The 18016-nt window shown below is 36.9% G+C and overlaps 4 protein-coding genes across 8 annotated transcripts; 3 read left to right on the top strand and 1 right to left on the bottom strand.

Moving 5' to 3' along the window:
- The first annotated feature begins 559 nt into the window (after positions 1–559).
- LOC140784370 (uncharacterized) lies at positions 560–2620 on the top strand. The gene has a single exon (XM_073131784.1). The coding sequence runs from the start codon at positions 578–580 to the stop codon at positions 2576–2578; it is 2001 nt and encodes a 666-aa protein (XP_072987885.1). The 5' UTR covers positions 560–577; the 3' UTR covers positions 2579–2620.
- A 42-nt stretch (positions 2621–2662) lies between these two features.
- Positions 2663–6296, top strand: LOC140784448 (protein LPA3). Of its 4 annotated transcripts, XM_073131982.1 has the most exons (10): positions 2663–3275; positions 3365–3550; positions 3680–3727; positions 3820–3859; positions 3950–4050; positions 4372–4564; positions 4649–4747; positions 5536–5653; positions 5861–5989; positions 6122–6296. In XM_073131982.1, exons 1-9 carry the CDS (start codon positions 2949–2951, stop codon positions 5979–5981), a joined length of 1233 nt encoding a protein of 410 aa, XP_072988083.1. In that variant the 5' UTR covers positions 2663–2948; the 3' UTR covers positions 5982–5989; positions 6122–6296. The 4 variants fall into 4 exon arrangements, 3 of the variants coding, with proteins under 3 accessions (XP_072988083.1, XP_072988002.1, XP_072988161.1); XM_073131901.1 differs by having other exon boundaries at positions 5861–6296; XR_012108299.1 differs by lacking the exons at positions 4649–4747; positions 5536–5653.
- An 876-nt stretch (positions 6297–7172) lies between these two features.
- Positions 7173–11838, top strand: LOC140785881 (uncharacterized). 2 transcript variants are annotated; one of them, XM_073133969.1, is made up of 4 exons: positions 7173–7551; positions 9487–9712; positions 9787–9891; positions 10865–11838. In XM_073133969.1, the coding sequence occupies exons 2-4, from the start codon at positions 9535–9537 to the stop codon at positions 11617–11619; spliced, it is 1038 nt and encodes a 345-aa protein (XP_072990070.1). In that variant the 5' UTR covers positions 7173–7551; positions 9487–9534; the 3' UTR covers positions 11620–11838. The 2 variants fall into 2 exon arrangements, with proteins under 2 accessions (XP_072990070.1, XP_072990079.1); XM_073133978.1 differs by lacking the exon at positions 7173–7551 and adding an exon at positions 8125–8210.
- A 795-nt stretch (positions 11839–12633) lies between these two features.
- Positions 12634–16653, bottom strand: LOC140785896 (MOB kinase activator-like 1A). The gene is made up of 7 exons (XM_073133991.1): positions 16432–16653; positions 15763–15811; positions 15362–15470; positions 15046–15139; positions 13710–13843; positions 13462–13625; positions 12634–12932 (listed from the first exon to the last, which is right to left on the bottom strand). Exons 1-7 carry the CDS (start codon positions 16452–16454, stop codon positions 12858–12860), a joined length of 648 nt encoding a protein of 215 aa, XP_072990092.1. The 5' UTR covers positions 16455–16653; the 3' UTR covers positions 12634–12857.
- Positions 16654–18016: the final 1363 nt, after the last annotated feature.

The raw sequence follows: 18016 nt of genomic DNA, 5'->3' as shown, positions 1-18016 counted from the left end.
AATATGATATATAAGTGCTAAATTTCTTATGAGTTTTAGGCTAAAAAAAGGTACACATTTATAAATAAAGAATACTATGCAATTTAATTAACATGCGCGCCGATCGTCCCGGCTCGGTTCCTGTGATACTGATACAAAACAAAAATATTTTACCCTCTTGAATTTCTGTTTGGTATCACTAAACCATAAAAAGTTGAGTTATTTAAGTCATGTTATTATCTCCATTAACGTTATTTATTGTTAGTTTAAAGTTTAAGGGTAATAGTAATATAAAATAAAGTTTATGGAGTAAAATTAATTTTTTTCCAAAATAAAATTTTACCCTACCTATATTTTTTTTCATTATTTGCAACCTAACTAATAACCAGCTGATTGTAGTTATAACAAGATTGCAATGGTTTAGATAATTCGTAGGATAGATTGTATACTGTTATTATTCTTCGAGGTTGTATATGATAATATGATATAAGTCAACAGTTCGGGGGGTAAAACGTAATTTAGGCACTTTATATCGACTCGAATAGAGATCGGTGCCGACTTCTCTCCCAGACATGAGAGGTTAATTTCATGCTTCTTAATGCTTTCATTCCGTAGGAAAGCGAAGCATGTCTCCTTGAATACAATTCTATTATTTTCTCGTTATCTTTCTTCAACCCATCCATCTCAAAGCCATGGTTACGTATGTGAGACGATACCTAGAAAGCATGACATATTTTGGTGGAACTCCGCCATCACTAGCTGCTTTAAGAACGGTGAAGTGGAGAATGCACGCAAATTGTTTGAGCAAATGCCTCACAGGAATGTGGTCACTTGGAATTGTATGGTCTCGGGTTTTATTAACAATGGTTGGATTGCAGAAGCACAGAAGACGTTTGATTCAATGCCTGTAAGGAATGTGGTCTCATGGACAGCGCTCTTGACTGGCTACGCGAAATGTGGAAGAATAGAGGAAGCTCGACATTTGTTCAATAAGATTTCTGAAAGGAATGTTGCTTGTTGGAATTCGATGGTATCTGGTTATTTACGAAATGGAATGATTTCAAAAGCGCGGGAGTTGTTTGATGAGATGCCCACAAAGAATAGTGTATCGTGGTCAATTATGATTTCTGGATATCTCAAGAATAAACTTGTTGCTGAAGCAAGGGCTCTTTTTGATCGAGCCTCTTTGCGATCGATTTCTCTTCACAATGCTTTGTTGTCGGGGTATGCCGAAATAGGTTGTTTAAAAGATGCAGAAGAATTATTTGGACGCATGGTTCAGCGAGACATTGTTTCGTGTAATGTTATGCTGACATGCTATGCTCGAGCTGGGAAGATGGAACTTGCAAAGTGCTTGTTTGATGAGATGCCAGAGAAGGACACTATCTCCTGGACAACAGTTATGCATGGTTATTTGCAAAATAAAGACATTGGAGCGGCATGGAAAGTATTTAATGAGATGCCTGACCGTGACGCCATTACATGGAACACTATGATGGGTGGCTTTGTTCAGAATGGGATGTTGGATGATGCTTTGAGGTTGTTCTTTGAGATGCCAGAAAGAGATATTGTATCTTGGAATACAATTTTGCAGGGTTATGTCCAACAAGGTGATATGGTGAATGCACATTGCTGGTTCAGGGAAATGCCACGAAGAAGTGAGACATCATGGAACACATTGATATGTGGATGTGAAGGTCATGAAGCTTTAGTTTTGTTTCCGGAGATGATTGGAGAAGGTTTTAAGCCTGACCAAACTACATTGAGTGTTGTAATTTCGGTCTGTGCATCTCTTGCTGCTCTTGCCTGGGGAAGAATGTTGCACCTCTATGCAATTAGAACTGGTTATGAGCACGATACACGTGTGATGAGCACATTATTATCCATGTACTCGAAATGTGGCTTGATTAGTGATGCTGCCCAAGTATTCCAGTGCATCATGAAGCCAGATACGATCACATGGAATGCCATGATCTCAACATGTGCGTACCATGGGTTGGCAACAGAAGCTTTTAGACTTTTTGCTACAATGACTCAAGCGGGATTCAGTCCAGACCATGCAACGTTTACGAGCCTCTTGATTGCTTGTGCTCATAAAGGTTTTGTAGATGAAGGATGCAGATACTTCAAAAGTATGCAAGAAGATTTTAAGTTGATTCCAAAATCTGAACATTATTCATGCATGGTTGATCTCCTAGGGAGATCAGGATTTATCAGTCAGGCTCATGATTTCACCGACAAAATCCCGACAGATCTCCAAACCACTGCTTGGGAAACCCTACTGAGTGCATGTAAAATTCATGACAATTTGCAACTTGGAGAACTTGCGGCAAGAAAGGTCTTGCATGATCAACTTCCTGATGGAGGAATGTATATAGTTCTGTCAAATATTTATGCTGCAAAAGAAATGTGGCACAATGCAGCAAGAATTAGATCATTCATGAAGGTCTCTGGTGTGAAGAAAGAGACAGGATGCAGCTGGATTGAGCTCAAGGGGGAAATGTTTTTCTTCTCATCAAATGATAATACTCATCCTCTAATTGAGGAGATTTGTCAGGAAGTAGATAATATTTCCGCCACAATAGAAGAGACTACTTGATCTGCATGTCAACAAGAAGGCAATTATGAAACATTTTGCAAATGATTTGCAAGTAGTGCTGGTGATTTAGCATAGTCAGTTGGAGAAGCTACCCAGATAGGTTGGGCAATTTTAAAAACCACTTGGAGGCTTAGCTCAACCCTATAAATTTTTATTGTGAGTCCATAGCAAATGCAAATTCATGCTCATTGGAGAATACTAGCCTTTTGCAACAAAAAAAATACCACTTCATCCATAAGGATATTCCCAGAGTATTCTATTTCTTTATAGTACTACTCTAAAAATGAAATATTGCAGAGGTGGGAAGGAAAGAGGACATTATAGTGAAAAATGGAGAACATTCTTATGTAGCTGATTTTATGCAATATTTATGACCAGAGAAGCAGTATGTAAAAAAAAGGAGGAGTTTAAGGTTAAAACGAATAGTGGTGACAAAAAGAACCCAAAAGGGGAAAAAAGAGTTGACTTTTGGAAGCTGGTCTTTGCGTTCGACCAATTAATTAGTGGGCTCGATCGCTTCTTTCCCACCAATCGCATAGAAACCACACGAACAACGGTGGATAAGCTCTCTCTCTCTCTCTCTCTCTCTCTCTCTCTCTCTGTTTGTGGGAGTTGGGAGACGTTGAGGATGGCAATTTCCGAATCCTGCACCATCTCTGGGACTCCATTTGCTTCCATCTCTTCCTTCCATAAGAAGGTAAAGTATTCCAACTTAATTCAATTGCTTAATTATTTCTCTCAACTCAATAACGTAAGACGTGATGGTATTTTTGCATGCCAAGGCAGGTCTCCAAATTGGGAAGAACTCCTCCTTCCATTTGCATGCGAGATCAATCCTGCAAGATGAACTCTTTTGCAACGAAAAGGATGGCAAGAATTCGTTTTGGCATCTTCGCAGTTTCCGGAGACAGTAGCATCACTCCCAGAGTTGATGTGAGATTCCCCAGTGATTACTTCGAGCTTCTGCAACAGGTAATTAACTAAGCAAGAAAAAAGACGGCTTTTTAATGAGTTTAATATGTATTTTTTGGGTATACTGTGAGAGAAGAGTTTGAATTGATAAAATGGTTGTCTAATTAGGCGTAGTTGTAGTGATTGCAGACAAAAGAAGCAACTGAATTTGCTTTGAATGACGGCAAGCAGTTGTTGGTGAGTCGATAATAATTATCCTGTAAATAATTAGCAATGCGGCCATGTTGCCTCTACTGCCACTCAAGTTTGTGATGAATTATCTCGTGCAGGAAATTGAATTCCCAACTGCCGGCCTAGAATCTGTGCCAGGTTCTTATCACTCTCATGTCTTCTCCAGAATTCCATTTTAGAATTCCTCATGAATTTGAATTGATCACTCACTATCAATCTTCGTGATAGGCGATGGCGAGGGAGGGATTGAGATGACAGAAAGCATGCTTCTGATTAGAGGATTTTGTGATCGTTTCATAGCTCCGGAGAAGGCTACACGAACCCGCATAGTAAGTTCCTTCATTGCTGCCAAGCAGTTAATATGCATTTAATAAACAAATAAAGGAAATTCTCAATAGATGAACTACATAGAGCTGAAAGAACAATGACATAAGTCACAGAATCGAGTTGTATATTTCTGCACTGAAAGTTATTTACCTGCTTTGGTTTTCTTAAGTTCTTCTAGTTTTTTCTTTTAAACAAATTGTTGGAAGATCACTGAACATATTTGATTCTTATGTTTTCATCAAGAGATTCTTATTCACCTATGTCTCAATGCAAGCTTTCATTATTGACTATATAAACTTAATTTCTTTTTCTACATATGATAGTTCTTCCCAGAAGCAAATGAGGTGGATTTTGCAAGACAATCGGTCTTTGGAGGATCTTCAGTAAAGCTAGACTATCTGACAAAGCCATCATTGTTTGAAGATTTTGGTTTTGTAACCAAGATCAGAATGGCAGATCGTGTGAAGCCAGAAGATGAAATTTTCCTAGTTGCTTATCCGTATTTCAATGTTAACGGTAAATTTCTTCACCTATTATTTTGAGATCTTTTTCTTTTCTATGAAGTTCAATGTACAAGTGATCCATAATGATGTTTCACAGAAATGCTTGTGGTGGAAGAGCTTTATAAAGAAGCAGTCGTGGATACAGATAGAAAGCTAATTATATTCAATGGAGAACTAGATAGGATACGAAGTGGATGTATCCTTTCTTTACACTATGTTCAAGATAATGAATGCTTCATGCAACTGCCTATTCCATTGTATTACATAATTGGTGACCTCAAAAGAGCTAGCTTAATTAGAGTTCAAACAGAGGAAGGTTAAGATGTTTTTTTTGGGGTGGGGGGATCACTCACTGTAGATAACTATGCATTCTAGATCTCTTATAACTAGATTGAGTTGAACATGTTCTCAGCTCCACCCACATGGTAATCCTTGGAAAGAGCCTTTAATTCTGCACGTGTCAGTACCGGGATCTATAAATGAACTTCAGCCTTCAGGTTTCTTTTCCTTTCATATCACTACTCTATCATTAGCTTGATTTATGGACTTTACAGCTTGCAAGTGTTTACTATTGCAAGATAAAACTATCCTAATCATTAGGGTAATAGCCAAATCCAAATGGATGGAAATGATGAAAAGGCTATTAGTCATGCCAAAGATTCTCCAATATTATAACAATTTGATTGCTGAAGCTTTTAAACTATTCTCCTACAAAATTGGAGAAAAACTAGCTCAAAGTTACATCAACTTTCACCACATAGGAGAAAAGAAGGTAGATTTGCCCTGTGTCTGGAAATCAGGCAAGTAAGAATAATTGGAGAAAAACTAGATCAAAGTAACATCAACTTTCACCACATAGGAGAAAAGAAAGTATGTTTGCCCTATGTCTGGAAATCAGGCAAGTAAAAAAAAATCTTCTCACCAAGATCCTCTGAGATTTAGTAACATGGACTTGTATCACATTGTTTACTTTGACGAGCAAAGATTATCCACCTTTCTTCTATCCTAAGCTGGGTGCACTTTCCAAATCCTTCCTTCCCAAGATTGAGACGGTTTATTATGTTCACAACTTTAAAGGGCGAAACGGAGGAACACTTTTCAGGTTCTAATTTTATTCCTTTACAAAGTATGTTTATTTATGATGGAGTATTTTAAGCCCTCTAAGCAGTTTCACTATTAGATTGTGAATGCTTTTTATATTTCTGAAGTTATTGGATATCTTCTGATCAGCGAAACGCTGTGTGTTGATGTTTTACATGAATCTTGATATATTAATATGTCCAGATACCATAATTTGATTATTTTGCAGGTCTTACCCTGGCCCTTGGCAGGTCTTGAGAAAAGTACGAGGTAACTACATATGTGTGCATCAGCAAGAAGAAATGCCATCACTTAAGGAAGTTGCCCTTGACATTCTTCCATCTGTTTAATCCACAAGGTGGCAAGGGAATTCTTTTTCATACATGGAATGATCGACATAATTGAGGAACTCTCTTTTCAAGGAGCATTCTTCTGGCTTCTCTAAGTTATTTCTAGCTAACTCTGACAATTGTAAATTACATCCATATAGGGAGTCGATGACAATTTGCGAGTAACAGGGAGCTATTTTGAAGCAGTCTACATGCTGTAACATGTTACTTTTCCTTTCTGAAGAACTAAGTTAGTGGAGAATTTGGATGAGATATTATCTACTTCTTGGCTTAAAGGGTATATTAGTAACTGAGATTTCATTGTCACTTTTATCATGTCTTCAGATTTCTAATGTTGCATACTACTGAGTATCTACTTGAAATTAGTTGTTACTGATGTGGTAATAAGAGATGCATTAGGCTTGATTTCGTCAACAGATCTGGCAATTAAATACAAATTGCTAGTCACCAGATGCAGCAGATTGTACATAAAAGTTCTCAACAACTTTGTAATGGTTGACATTGTGATTTTTCTATTAAAAGTCAAAGAACATCTATCTGTGAATGCTGTTACAAGTTATGCTTCTCTAGTGGGATGTTCAGACTTTGGAATTTCAATACATCTGCATATAAACAACAAAGAAGTGCATAGCACATTGCTTACTCTTTATTTGTGCATGGTATCTTTTAGTCAAAATTTGCTTTTAAACAAGCTTATAGGTTATATTCTGCTGCTAAATTTCTCGCGATAATTATTTGTTCAATATGAAAACATCCTTGGAAGAATCTCAGATCTATCGCAAATTGTTAACTCCAAATGAAGTGTTGGTCCAGATCATTCAATAAGATGACAGATCTTCTACCAGTGCATAGAATGTATCATATTTAAAAACTATTGCAACTGCATTTTGCACCAATAAAGTACATTTAGAAAAAATAAAGACACTTTTAAAATCTCTCACCCAATTGAAACTACCAGCACAGTACTTACTACAGTGTAAAATCTACCTGAAAGGAAACTCTCAGTAAGAGATAGGACAACTATAGTCTAACTATATTCATCCTAAATTTTATCCAATATATTTACTTTATACCAAACATGAGATGAATCTTCTATAAATATTTTTGTTTTTTTTTTCTAAATATTATTCAAAATTCCTAATGCCACAAATCTAATGGAGAAAATATGTCCAGGGCATGTACGCATAAGAAATGTTTATGCGGACGTCCGCAAGGCAGCTCGGTCCAGGGCCTGACAGCTAGGGCACGGGGAACGCTGACAGCGCACTCTCCCTATGCGACCTCTTCCTCCTCGTCCTCCCTTTCGAAATCCCCGCACGCGAAGCCGCCATTTCCATCGCCTTCGCACCCACACCCTCCAATTCCATCCCGAGAGCGAGAGATTAAAGCTACAAAAAATTACAAAGAAAAAGCGAAAGGGAAAGAAAAAGAAACCAAAATTTAAAGGAGGATAAAAAAAGAGAGAAAGAAATCGGTAGCAAAAGGAGGAGTCGAGCCTTCGAGAAGCGAATCGGGGGAGGAGGGAGGGGGAGAGAGATCCAAATGCCATCGCCGGTTTCTGTTGAATGAGGTCAGTCTTCTTTCGATCCCATCGTGGGTTCTGGAGTTTATAGGGTTTGTTTCGGTCCTCGCGCTTTGGGTTTTAGGGTTCCTGAATTGCTGAGAATGATCAGAGATTCGTGAAACGATGAGACGAATGTGGCGGACTTTTTGCGATCTCTCTCTCTCTCTCTCTTTCCGGTGTTCATTGGTTTAGGAGTCTAGGGTTAAGTTATTGGATTTTTTATGCGTTGTAATGCTTTCGAGGCTAGAAATGATGAGTTGAGTGTAAATTTGGCAACGGGAAGTGGGGAAAGGTACTCTTAGTCCATTGGACTCGATCCATGGCAATGGTTGTAGGATTTATGACTTCCAGGATTGTGCTTCCCCCTTGTTCATATTAGCTAATTATACATTCACTCCAGCTCTCCTAATTCTACTGTCATTGTTCTTCCTTGGGATTGATGATCTTTGAAAAACTAGTGTGGGTTGTGTACAGATTTAATTTTTGACTGACATATCTGATGTCAGCTTCTCAGTCTATTTGTATATGTTTTCATTTTGGAGCAGTGATGAAACAGTACCTTTCTTGTTTATCTATTAGGATTTTGAACGAGCAGATAACTTATAATTTTGATGATTGCATTCTAGGCAATTCCCCAAAATAAGGATATGTAATTGGTGCAAGAGGTTAGTTTCCATCTGTCACTTTCATCGTTCTCCATTCTTATCCTATATTTTGGACTTCTAATGTCAATGTCAATCCTTATATTTGTAGACTCCTGCATTAACTTATACCAATATGTGAATCGTATGATTGTTGAAAATGATCAGACTCATAAATGTATCGTCTATCTTGATTCCCCTAATTTGATGTGAGAAAATCTCGTAGAAGTAATTTCCTATCTCATGGTCAGACCGTTTCAGCTGGGTCAACAGTTAGATCATAAGTTAAGATGTTTTACAATCCTTGATAGATAAAAAGGAGAGGATGATTTGTGCTCTTCCTTGAGTTCCTTAGAGATTAGTTGTTTCTGATAAGTAAGCATCTTCTTCTGGCTCCGCATTTCCTTTTGTCAACTCCAAAAGATGTGCCTTCATATATGTTGTAACTAAATTTGATTTCTCTAATTTGATGAGGTGAAATTTGGTTAATTGGTAATTTCTCATGTCATTACTCAGACTGCTTCATACTGCTCAATAACTAAATTGTCAAGTTAGGACTATTGTTGTTTGATATTCAGGTTGTGCCTTGTTGGATGGGTTGCAATGGGCTAAGATGAGATTTACATTCAGTCGTAGAAGTTGAATAACTTCAATGATAAGTATCTACAATGGCCTTTAATTTAAAAGAGTTTGTCAGATCAATTTGTTTGTCTTGTGCTCGATTAAGGAAAGGGAGGGCCAGAAGCCCTTTATCCTTACCTATTGATGCTTGGAAAGCTGGGTGCCCCAATACATACACATGAAGAAATATGAGCCTTTCTTATAAAAAGTTATGTTTAGACCAGACCGCAACTTGGGCGTAACTTTTAGAAATTTATGCATGTGACAGACTGCTTACTAGAGTTATTATTTGCTGTCCTTCAATGAGCTTCGGGACATGCGATGCTCACTCACCTTCCAAAGCCTCAATTTTGAGCCTTATAGAGATTTGGAGAGCCTTGCATGAAGATGTGAGTTAAAATAAGACTTTTCTAAGATTTCAAACAATGAGACTGTATAAACTGCTGAAGACTTGTAAATCACTAATACAACTAATCTTCATGTAGAGGCATAGAGCCATCTGTTTTAACTACTGGACTCCTGTGTTCTACATCTCTATCTCTCTTCTAAACCTGTTAAAATGTTTTTATATTATGTGAAGGCAAATATTTAAGATTTACTTGAAAATCCTTTTTCTTGCTTTCCAGTAGCTGTTAAGCAAAACTATGTTCTTATCCTATCATGATGGATGTCTTTGTAGGTCAAGCTCCAAGTGTTACTTCCCTCCAACACCTTTTTAAGACTTAAGATGAGCTCTAAAACAAATGGACCTATACAAAGATCTGGAAAAATAAAGCATGTTCAAGGGGAGGGACCAAACTGGATTCTTGTTGCAGGAGGTGCCCTACTGAGTACACTTTCAATTAGGCTTGTATGCAAGCTGAAACAAACCTTTGAGATAAAGCGACATGATAATGCCATCAAAGGTCCAAGACTTCTCAGTTGTCAACTAATTGATTTTTTCCTTGATCCTTTATTTAGCTCTTTCTATGATCCTCAGGAAATGGAAAATGTATGGGCAAAAGGAGGCCTGGAGCATGCCAGTTGCATTCAAATCTCTATCACTTCACTGTGGATGATAACAGCTGTTACTATTGCCTTTCAGGTGCATTTTGTTAAATTTAAGATGTTCTTTTACAAGAAATTCAAAATGATGTCTATAATATTAATTTCCTATTATGACTTACAAAGATTTATGTCCATAATCCATATTTCCAGGTGGGATGGTTAACAATTGAAATGTGCTAGTTTTGCTGTGTACAAAGAGATAGAGATATATATTTCCTCACATGTTAGATTGTGTCTCTTCTAGTGTCATTAAGGTGATTACTGATTAGTAACAGTAGATTGATGGAAATATTTTGGCTTTGCAAGGCTATGGTGAAGGGTATGCCGGAGTAACTTCTATTCTGGATATGTGTTCTTTTCAAAGGTTATAGTCATATACTACCGTGTATAGGCAATACTCATCTCTGTCCCAGTTCCTCAATTTCATTTTGATATTCTAGTTTCTGCCATTTCCCTCTATTGAAAAACTACTAAGTCATAATTCTTTGCAATTATCTTTTTCATGTAATTGAGAGGTTTTTCACCCTTGTGTGCAAGTTTTTAGTGGTGATATTGGTGGTCCTAATTCACTTATCATAACTAATGAGTAGCCTGGGAGTTTGCAATTCATATCTCATGTCATAAGACTGAAGTCATATGCTGAAAGGTGGTGGTGATGTATGGATAACCTTAAAGGTGTAGTTCTTAGTAGTTAATGCAATAAACTGGTGTATGGGTAAGGCTACAAAATTTGACCCACAGGAAAAACATGTAATGATGCAATACATATAACAAATTTGAAAAGCAATTTAAGGATCAAAAAGAAATTGGTAAGTGTTGACTTTTGTTAAGACCCTGCTTAATTTTATAGAAAGACATTATACTTCATAAGCATTGAAGTATCAAGTAAGAATATGGATTGAATCTCTAGTTCCTGCTTTTTATTGTCAAACATCTACCCAAGGATGTACCTGTATAAGCATTTCATGACAAAGTATATGCCACTGCTTAATTGTTAATCTTGTGTACAGAGATCGCAGGAGGCGGAGTAGATATCAAGGAGGCACCTACAAGCCCTGTCTTAAAAGAAGCAGATCCTACGCTTCCTCTTGTTAAGGTCCCAGGATCAGGATCAAATAAAGAAAATGGTGTGATGTGGACATTATCACCAGACAGGCTTGAACTACCTCGGAAGCCGTTGCACTACTCAAACAGTTCAGACTCTCCTTGTGTCTCAGAATCTGGATCTGATATCTATAGCAAAAGAGAGGTGATACTGAAGCTACGACAGCAGCTTAAAAGACGCGATGAGATGATTATGGAGATGCAAACCCAGATCAGAGACCTTCAAAATTCTCTGAGCATTCAAGTAACTCAGTCGGCCAATCTGCAGTCACAGCTTGATTCAGCTAACAGAGATTTGTTTGATTCTGAGAGACAGATCCAACAATTGAGGAAAATTCTTGCAGATCATTGTGTGGCGGAGACACTCACTCCGGAGAAGCTCATGACAACAAGAAATTGGCATTCAGAAGCTATGAATGGCCAGGTGAATGGATATCCTGATAGTGTTGATGATCTTGAGTTGCACTGTGTTGGGGTGGAGAAGAGGAAAGGAGATTGTGAGAGAGTGGAGATGTTGAGAAGGGAAGTTGGTGAGCTGAAGGAAGTGATTGAAGGAAAAGATTTCTTGCTTCAGAGCTACAAGGAGCAGAAAGTGGAGCTTTCCTCAAAGATCAAAGAGTTGCAGCTAAGACTTGCATCACAAGTACCAAATATCTTGTAGGACCTCTTCATAGTAAGATGGATTTCTCTTCTTTTCTTGTTGGTTTTCCAGGTCTTGGTTTTCTCACCAGGAGTTGTTCTATTCTTCCCTCCACGTTGTGGCGAATTGAATGTTTGTATAGGTTTTCAGCATGTTTTCTTGTTTTGTCCCCATATGCGCGATATTGTTTGGAGGAGTGGCCTCTATATGATAAGGATGTCTAAAATTGGACTGTTGGAAGACTTGAGGGTTGAGTTCTTTTTCCCATGAACTCACAGGGGAGGGGCTGCTATCATCCTTGCACGTAAGAACTAACAATTTGCAGTTTCCATTAGTCACAGTGTGGCTTCAGAAAATGACATTTGAGGTATTATAACTTCTTTTTTTCGAGTAAGCTGAGGTATTATTAGTTGCGGTTGTGTTAGGTTAAGGGTTTCTGTTTTGTCTTTGGGAGAAATTGTTGTTAGGTTGAGTTACTTCTGCCGAATTGGTTTAATTTTAAGTTGACAAATCCCACAAATATATCTGCAATCCCATGCTACATTACATCTTCAATCGCCTATGATTACACGTTATATCCATATATGTGATTACCGTGTTATATTCTGAAATATTTTTAGGGCTAATTACGTACTTAAGGAACTCATGAAATGGATACATGAAAGTGTTGGGATATCTTAAAACGTCCTTAAAAGTTAAAAAAAGAGTTACTTCTGACCTGCAGGTAATATTTGATGAACGGAATACAACATTATTCCTATTCTCAGTTTCAGTTTATTTTAATATCATCAGAAAAATTGAAGTTACAGACCAACCCACCCTATGATTGTTGAGAAATCTGATATGATAGCTTATACTCTAATGTCTGTTAATTAACAGCAGTCCCTGGGTATTATGTTGACTTACCTCAAAATATAAATAGCAAAATTCACCTTTATCTGCAGATGTTACACATGAATACAGTGTACATGTTATCTACCAGATAAGATAGTGATCAGACGGAAATCATGGTAAAAAGACGAGAGCACTAGAGAATTGTAATTAAGGAATTAAGATTAAAGACCTTACTTAAAGAACTTATTTGTACATAAATACATCAAGCACATAGTAATAAGGTATACCGAGATTAGAATGTTATATAGGAAGGATTCCAACTATGGCAGTATAACAGTAAAGTTGAGTAGTAGACTAGTAGACTGCAATTATTTTCAAAGTTCGCCAGGGAAAGTTGGTATTAGTCTACAGATACATCTTCTTTCTTAATATGGAACAATGATAGTTTCGATAAGCTCCTGAAGTGGGGCAAGTTCTTTCTTGTCAATCAACCCAAACTCCTGCACCACAATCACACGATAAATATCAGAGACATGAACACTTTGTTTTGTGCATTTCCATAATTCTGTGTGTGCGTGTAGATCAAGATCATATGCTCTCCTTAGAAGACCAGCATGAATGCTGGTAAAGGAGTCCAAGACACAAAGGGAGTCTTTAACTCTGCATGTTTTCACTACATAAGATGGAGGACCTAAAAAGTGATTTAGACAGCAAGTTGGATTGCAAAATAATCAAGTCAATCCAACTACTAAAGGATCCATTCATGGCAAACTCTTCTTACTCAGTATATACCATCACGTACTAAACACCTTGCCCCTACCATTCCTTTCCAAGATGACTCAATTTTGCTCATTTATACAACAGAAATTAACGAAAGATTCTCCCATCAATTTCAGTAAATGCAAAGGTTGTGATATGACATACATGTAGAGGCAAAGTTTAAATCTCAGTATCTTCTGAATTTAGCACAGTTGAAATAACAAAATAGAAGGCAGAATAATAAGAAAAAAAAACTAAATAATGACTTACACATGTGAACAGAATGAAATGCTTGAAGCAGGTGTTTAGATGTGCCTCTTCCTTCAGACTGACAATCTTCTGAAAATGCAAGTGATATATGTGGGCATAAACACGGAACAATCGTTTGAAAATTGTCTTTACGACTTCTTTGAAGTTCGAAGGAAATGGTGTTCCTAAGAAAATTAGAAGCTGGATAAGTAAATCTTCAAAGATGGGTGACAATTCTTTAATCTACAAAATGTGGCAAAAAATACTACCAAGTTTTTGAGGAAATAAGGATTCATCATCAAGCTGAACTTCAATCCAGTCCATTAAGTACTCAACATACTTTGGTGCAGATACTTGTATGGGCTTCTTTATCTGTACACCATCTGCCCATCTATACTCATACCTGCACAAAGTCATGTTCTCTAATTGATCAAGTTACATTCATGCAGCAGGTATCAAGTTGCCCTGAAAATAATTGTAATGTCACTAGCTATTAACTTCAATCTGATGCTAGAACAACAATGAACTTGCAGCATCTTGTAAAGATAGAGGAGTTTTTTTTTTTAAATAAAAAAAAGATCAGCTACTATGCCGTAAACTCTCATGCTAGAACAACAATATAACTTGCAAAAATTGTCCACTCTTCTTGAATGCAATTTTCAGGTCGAGATGGCAAAAGGAACATGATTGATGAAGTGGAGATCATTAGGTACCAGTATCAAGCATCGAAATGAAAGACGACACGATAAATAAATAAAATGACAATGAAAAAAATTGGTAATTATAGTATCCCATGACCTGTCTATGACAGAAGCTTATATCATACAGTTATGTGATAACATTTATTCATCAAATATAAAATTAAAAGGAACAGAAAGTATTAAAATGCAAAGCTACTTATTGATTGACTCCACAAAGTAAAGAAAGCTGAAATTTTTTTTCCTTCGCTTCGAAATTCATAATACTAACTTTTGAATGTGGCAATTATCATCACAAAATTCAATCTCCTATAACAAGTTAACAACTCAAATAACAAAAATGTATCTCCTTAAACAACTCAAATAACAAAACAAAAATGAAATATAGAGCATTTTTATTACCTCAAAGAAAATTCCACGGAAAACTACATGAGATAATCCTTTTTCAGCAAGCAGTACAAACATATCAAAGTTTGCATAATTTTTTCCATTACAGTTCAATTAGAGCAAGGGTTCATCTCAGATACGGAGCATATAAACCTTTCAGGTGTGAATTAGTTCTTTTGAACAGACCTTGTTAGACACTTAGACCCATACTTGGTATAAAAATACCATTATCTGCAACACAAGACAAAACAAGTTCGGTCACCTTGAGTTCATAATGGAAGAGATAAATGAAGTTTATCAACACCAGGAATCAAGTGAAACTGTTGTGCAACTTCTGTAGAGCATAGTGTTTTAACCTTGTTATGAATTCTTTGAATCTTTGATCGAAGAAAATATCTCATGAATAAACATAATGTTAATTCAAAATTTTTTGGAGGTACCAAATGTCAATTTTAAGAATGTAATAATAACTCTTCATGGATATCAACAATAGCAGCATAAGTCATGTCATCAGGCATACTTCGGCCCTGCAGTCATGGTAGGGCAGTTCTCGGCTGTGCAGAATTCTGTTAGTGTACCATAAAGCAGATTAACCTGGTTGAAGAAATCCACAGCTGAAAGAAAAAAACACATACGAAATAGCCTCAGGACCAGAAGTGGGAATAGAAACATGTAATGGCACTTAAACTAGTGGACAGAACTAGCATCTAACTTCAACATAGAATGTAAAGAAATTGCAGGATCCCTTAAAAGAGCCAAAAAGTAAATGTAGCATGTGGTGAGACACATGAACCTTGGAGAAAAATGAACTTCGGAGAAAGGAAAGGAAAACTTACTATTGACAGCAAGCCACTCATTAAAATCCTCCCCTGGGGGAAGCCTTACTGCTTCCCTGAGGTTTCCGCTTCCCAGAGTAGCATCGATATGTCTTCGGAGTTGTGCACCCTGTGGTAGAGATGACAAACTTTTCTTACCCATTCAGGTAGGTCTAAAAGCATATACATCTTACTAGGAGAAACAAAAAAACAGAGGTAGTCAATTTGAAATTTAAAGCTCTTGTGAAACCAACCTAGACTTCAAAAGCATATGAATTTATGATGAATAACAGGATTAGCAAATAAGTGACTATTAACAAATAAAGAAATGGAATAAAATGACTATATACTACCATGATGATCTTGATAGTTAATGGCTATACTTAAGTGAAATAGATACCAATATGTTCTAGGGCACATACCTTGCTGCCAGATGGAGTGCTCTTTTTCGGTCGGAAGGTCTTTTGGTTCCTGGGATAAATGAAGCTCTTTAATACTTTCTCTTTGGAGGAAAACGGAAAGATAGAATGAATAATATGGCATGAAGAGCCAGCAGAAATGTACAAACATTGTTGATCCACCATAATTTACACAAAGGAATGAACTTTGAGTATAACTAGCGACAGATCAAACACCATAAAGATGCCAGTGTTCTTTCCATCTCCATCTCTCAACCCACAGTTACAATGGTCAAGCTAACTCATAGTCTCTAACTAAAGTCTTCCTGTGCATTCTTTTGACAAGTTTCATCAGAATAACATTAGTAGTAACTATCCAAACTTAGCTGTTTTTATACGTTTCTTTGCGAAACTAACTTACGAAGAGAATTACTCTGAAAGGCCAGAAAGGGAATTTCTTTTGCTAAGGCCTTGCTACTCCCAATTCAAAATCCCAATGATAACATACGATCCCAACATAGATCCGACTCCTCAGTCCAGATCGAAGCTCAAATCCCCCAATCTCTCGCTACTTACCAAATTCTACCTAAGATTCCAAAGCTTTACCAGATCGGGACGGCATCGAAATCGAAGAAGAGGTTGCAGGAATTGACGAAATAGAAGAAGGATTCAAAGGTGTTCGCTAATCGTTACCTCCCGAGACCAAAGAGGCTCATGGCCGATCCGAGTCGTTTTCCTACCCGATTTCTTGCTTCGCTTGTGATCGATCCCACTCTCTCCGGACTCCGATATCCTCCTGGCCGCAGTCGAGCCAAGCCCCAAGGGCGTTCTAGTAAAAGTAAAACGCTCGAGGGATACTCGGTGACGTCGTCCTCCGTGATGTTTCTATAATATTTAATAGCTTTATACCACCACCACCCCTTCCTTCCTTCCTAAGTTCCTATGTATTGCTTTTCTAATATAAATATTCTTTATAAAAAGTAAACGCATAAAAAAAAATATATTATTTTATAGCAGACAGGATCACAACTACACAAGGAATGGATTCCTTATTTCCTTGTTAGCTTTATTAAAAAAAATTTGTATATATATATATATATAAGTTCTTGTTTGTTTTGAGATTAAGCGATCGAACTCGATTAATTAGTCTTATTTTTTTGTTTTAATTTTTTTAAAAATAAATTTAATTAAATATTAAAAAAATACAAAAAATATTTGATTAGTAAACTAGTTTAGATATCTTAAACCGGTTCAGAAAGAATCCCTAAACTTAAAAAGCAAATGAGGCCTAAGGGAAAAGCTCCCCCCCAAAAAAAGAATGACTGAGAAAATAGGACAATAAATTTTAAACAAGCTCTATAACTTGATAATATTAATAGCACAATAAAGAAAAATACTGTACAAAAAATAAATAGCATATAAAAATATTATAAAGAAAAACATCTTAGTCTCCACCAGCATAAATGAAAGAGAAAAATAGACAGCTATAAGGAAAAAAAAGCCTTTCTACCTTAAGCATGTATATATTACTTTATTTCTAGATAATTGGATAAGATTAGCTTCAGTCAAAATTAACTATGTGATATAGTCTAATCATCCAATAAATAATAAACTGAGTTATGGGGATTAGTATTTTTGCAAATAAGTTATTTGGATTACACAACTAACCAGTTTATTAATCATGTCATATATAATTGATATGGGCGAAAATCAAATATCAAATCTAAAGTAGTAGTAGTAGTTCGTGCGCTTGGATTCTGTTTAAAATTTCAACCATACCCCCTATAAAGCCAGCAATCGCGATTCCTCCCGCTTGGCGGGCGGTGCACGTTAGCATCCTCTCTCTCTCTCTCTCTCTCTCTCTCTCTCTCTCTCTCTCTCTCTCTCTCTCTCTCTCTCTCTCTCTCATCTTGTGCTCTATCATCGATCTTTTTGACTTCGCGATGCGGTCTCGCGATTCGACCGACTTGTCTGTCAAATCCGCGGAACATGGACTCGATGCTGGATCAGAGGTGCAAAATGCTCAAGAAATGGTGGTAATCCACTGATCCCCTTTGTGTTATCCACGAATAGGTTTCCTGCAACTTTGTGATAGATCCCGAGGGGATAATCCGCCGAGCGTCTAATTGTTGTTAACTTTGTTTTAAGTTCGCATGCTTAAAGTAGAGTATCGGGTGTCTCCTTTTCATTTTAGTGTATGTTTCCATGTTTCTGGTGTTCCTTCTCTTTAATGGTTAGTTAACAATCTAATTGTTTATCGTCAGATGCTTCATTGGCA

The sequence above is a fragment of the Typha latifolia genome, chromosome 1 (assembly GCF_019914945.1).
Source record: "Typha latifolia isolate L0001 chromosome 1, TyphaL0001v2, whole genome shotgun sequence".
NCBI classification, from domain to species: domain Eukaryota; kingdom Viridiplantae; phylum Streptophyta; class Magnoliopsida; order Poales; family Typhaceae; genus Typha; species Typha latifolia.
Note: the sequence above shows the minus strand (reverse complement) of the source record. Positions and strands in the feature narration are given on the sequence as shown.

Bases quoted from the DNA above. Each gene is read 5' to 3' on its own strand.
- LOC140784370 (XM_073131784.1), top strand. From the start codon at position 578: ATGCTTTCATTCCGTAGGAAAGCGAAGCATGTCTCCTTGAATACAATT.
- LOC140784448 (XM_073131982.1), top strand. From the start codon at position 2,949: ATGACCAGAGAAGCAGTATGTAAAAAAAAGGAGGAGTTTAAGGTTAAA. The intron at 3,728-3,819 runs GTGAGTCGATAA...TATCTCGTGCAG, and splicing joins ATGACGGCAAGCAGTTGTTG to GAAATTGAATTCCCAACTGC. The intron at 4,748-5,535 runs GTATCCTTTCTT...TGACGAGCAAAG, and splicing joins AGATAGGATACGAAGTGGAT to ATTATCCACCTTTCTTCTAT.
- LOC140785881 (XM_073133969.1), top strand. From the start codon at position 9,535: ATGAGCTCTAAAACAAATGGACCTATACAAAGATCTGGAAAAATAAAG. The intron at 9,713-9,786 runs GTCCAAGACTTC...TATGATCCTCAG, and splicing joins ACATGATAATGCCATCAAAG to GAAATGGAAAATGTATGGGC. The intron at 9,892-10,864 runs GTGCATTTTGTT...TCTTGTGTACAG, and splicing joins CTGTTACTATTGCCTTTCAG to AGATCGCAGGAGGCGGAGTA.
- LOC140785896 (XM_073133991.1), bottom strand. From the start codon at position 16,454: ATGAGCCTCTTTGGTCTCGGGAG. The intron at 15,140-15,361 runs GTAAGTTTTCCT...TTTTTCTTTCAG, and splicing joins TGAGTGGCTTGCTGTCAATA to CTGTGGATTTCTTCAACCAG. The intron at 12,933-13,461 runs GTAAGTCATTAT...ATTGTGGTGCAG, and splicing joins ATTTCATTCTGTTCACATGT to GAGTTTGGGTTGATTGACAA.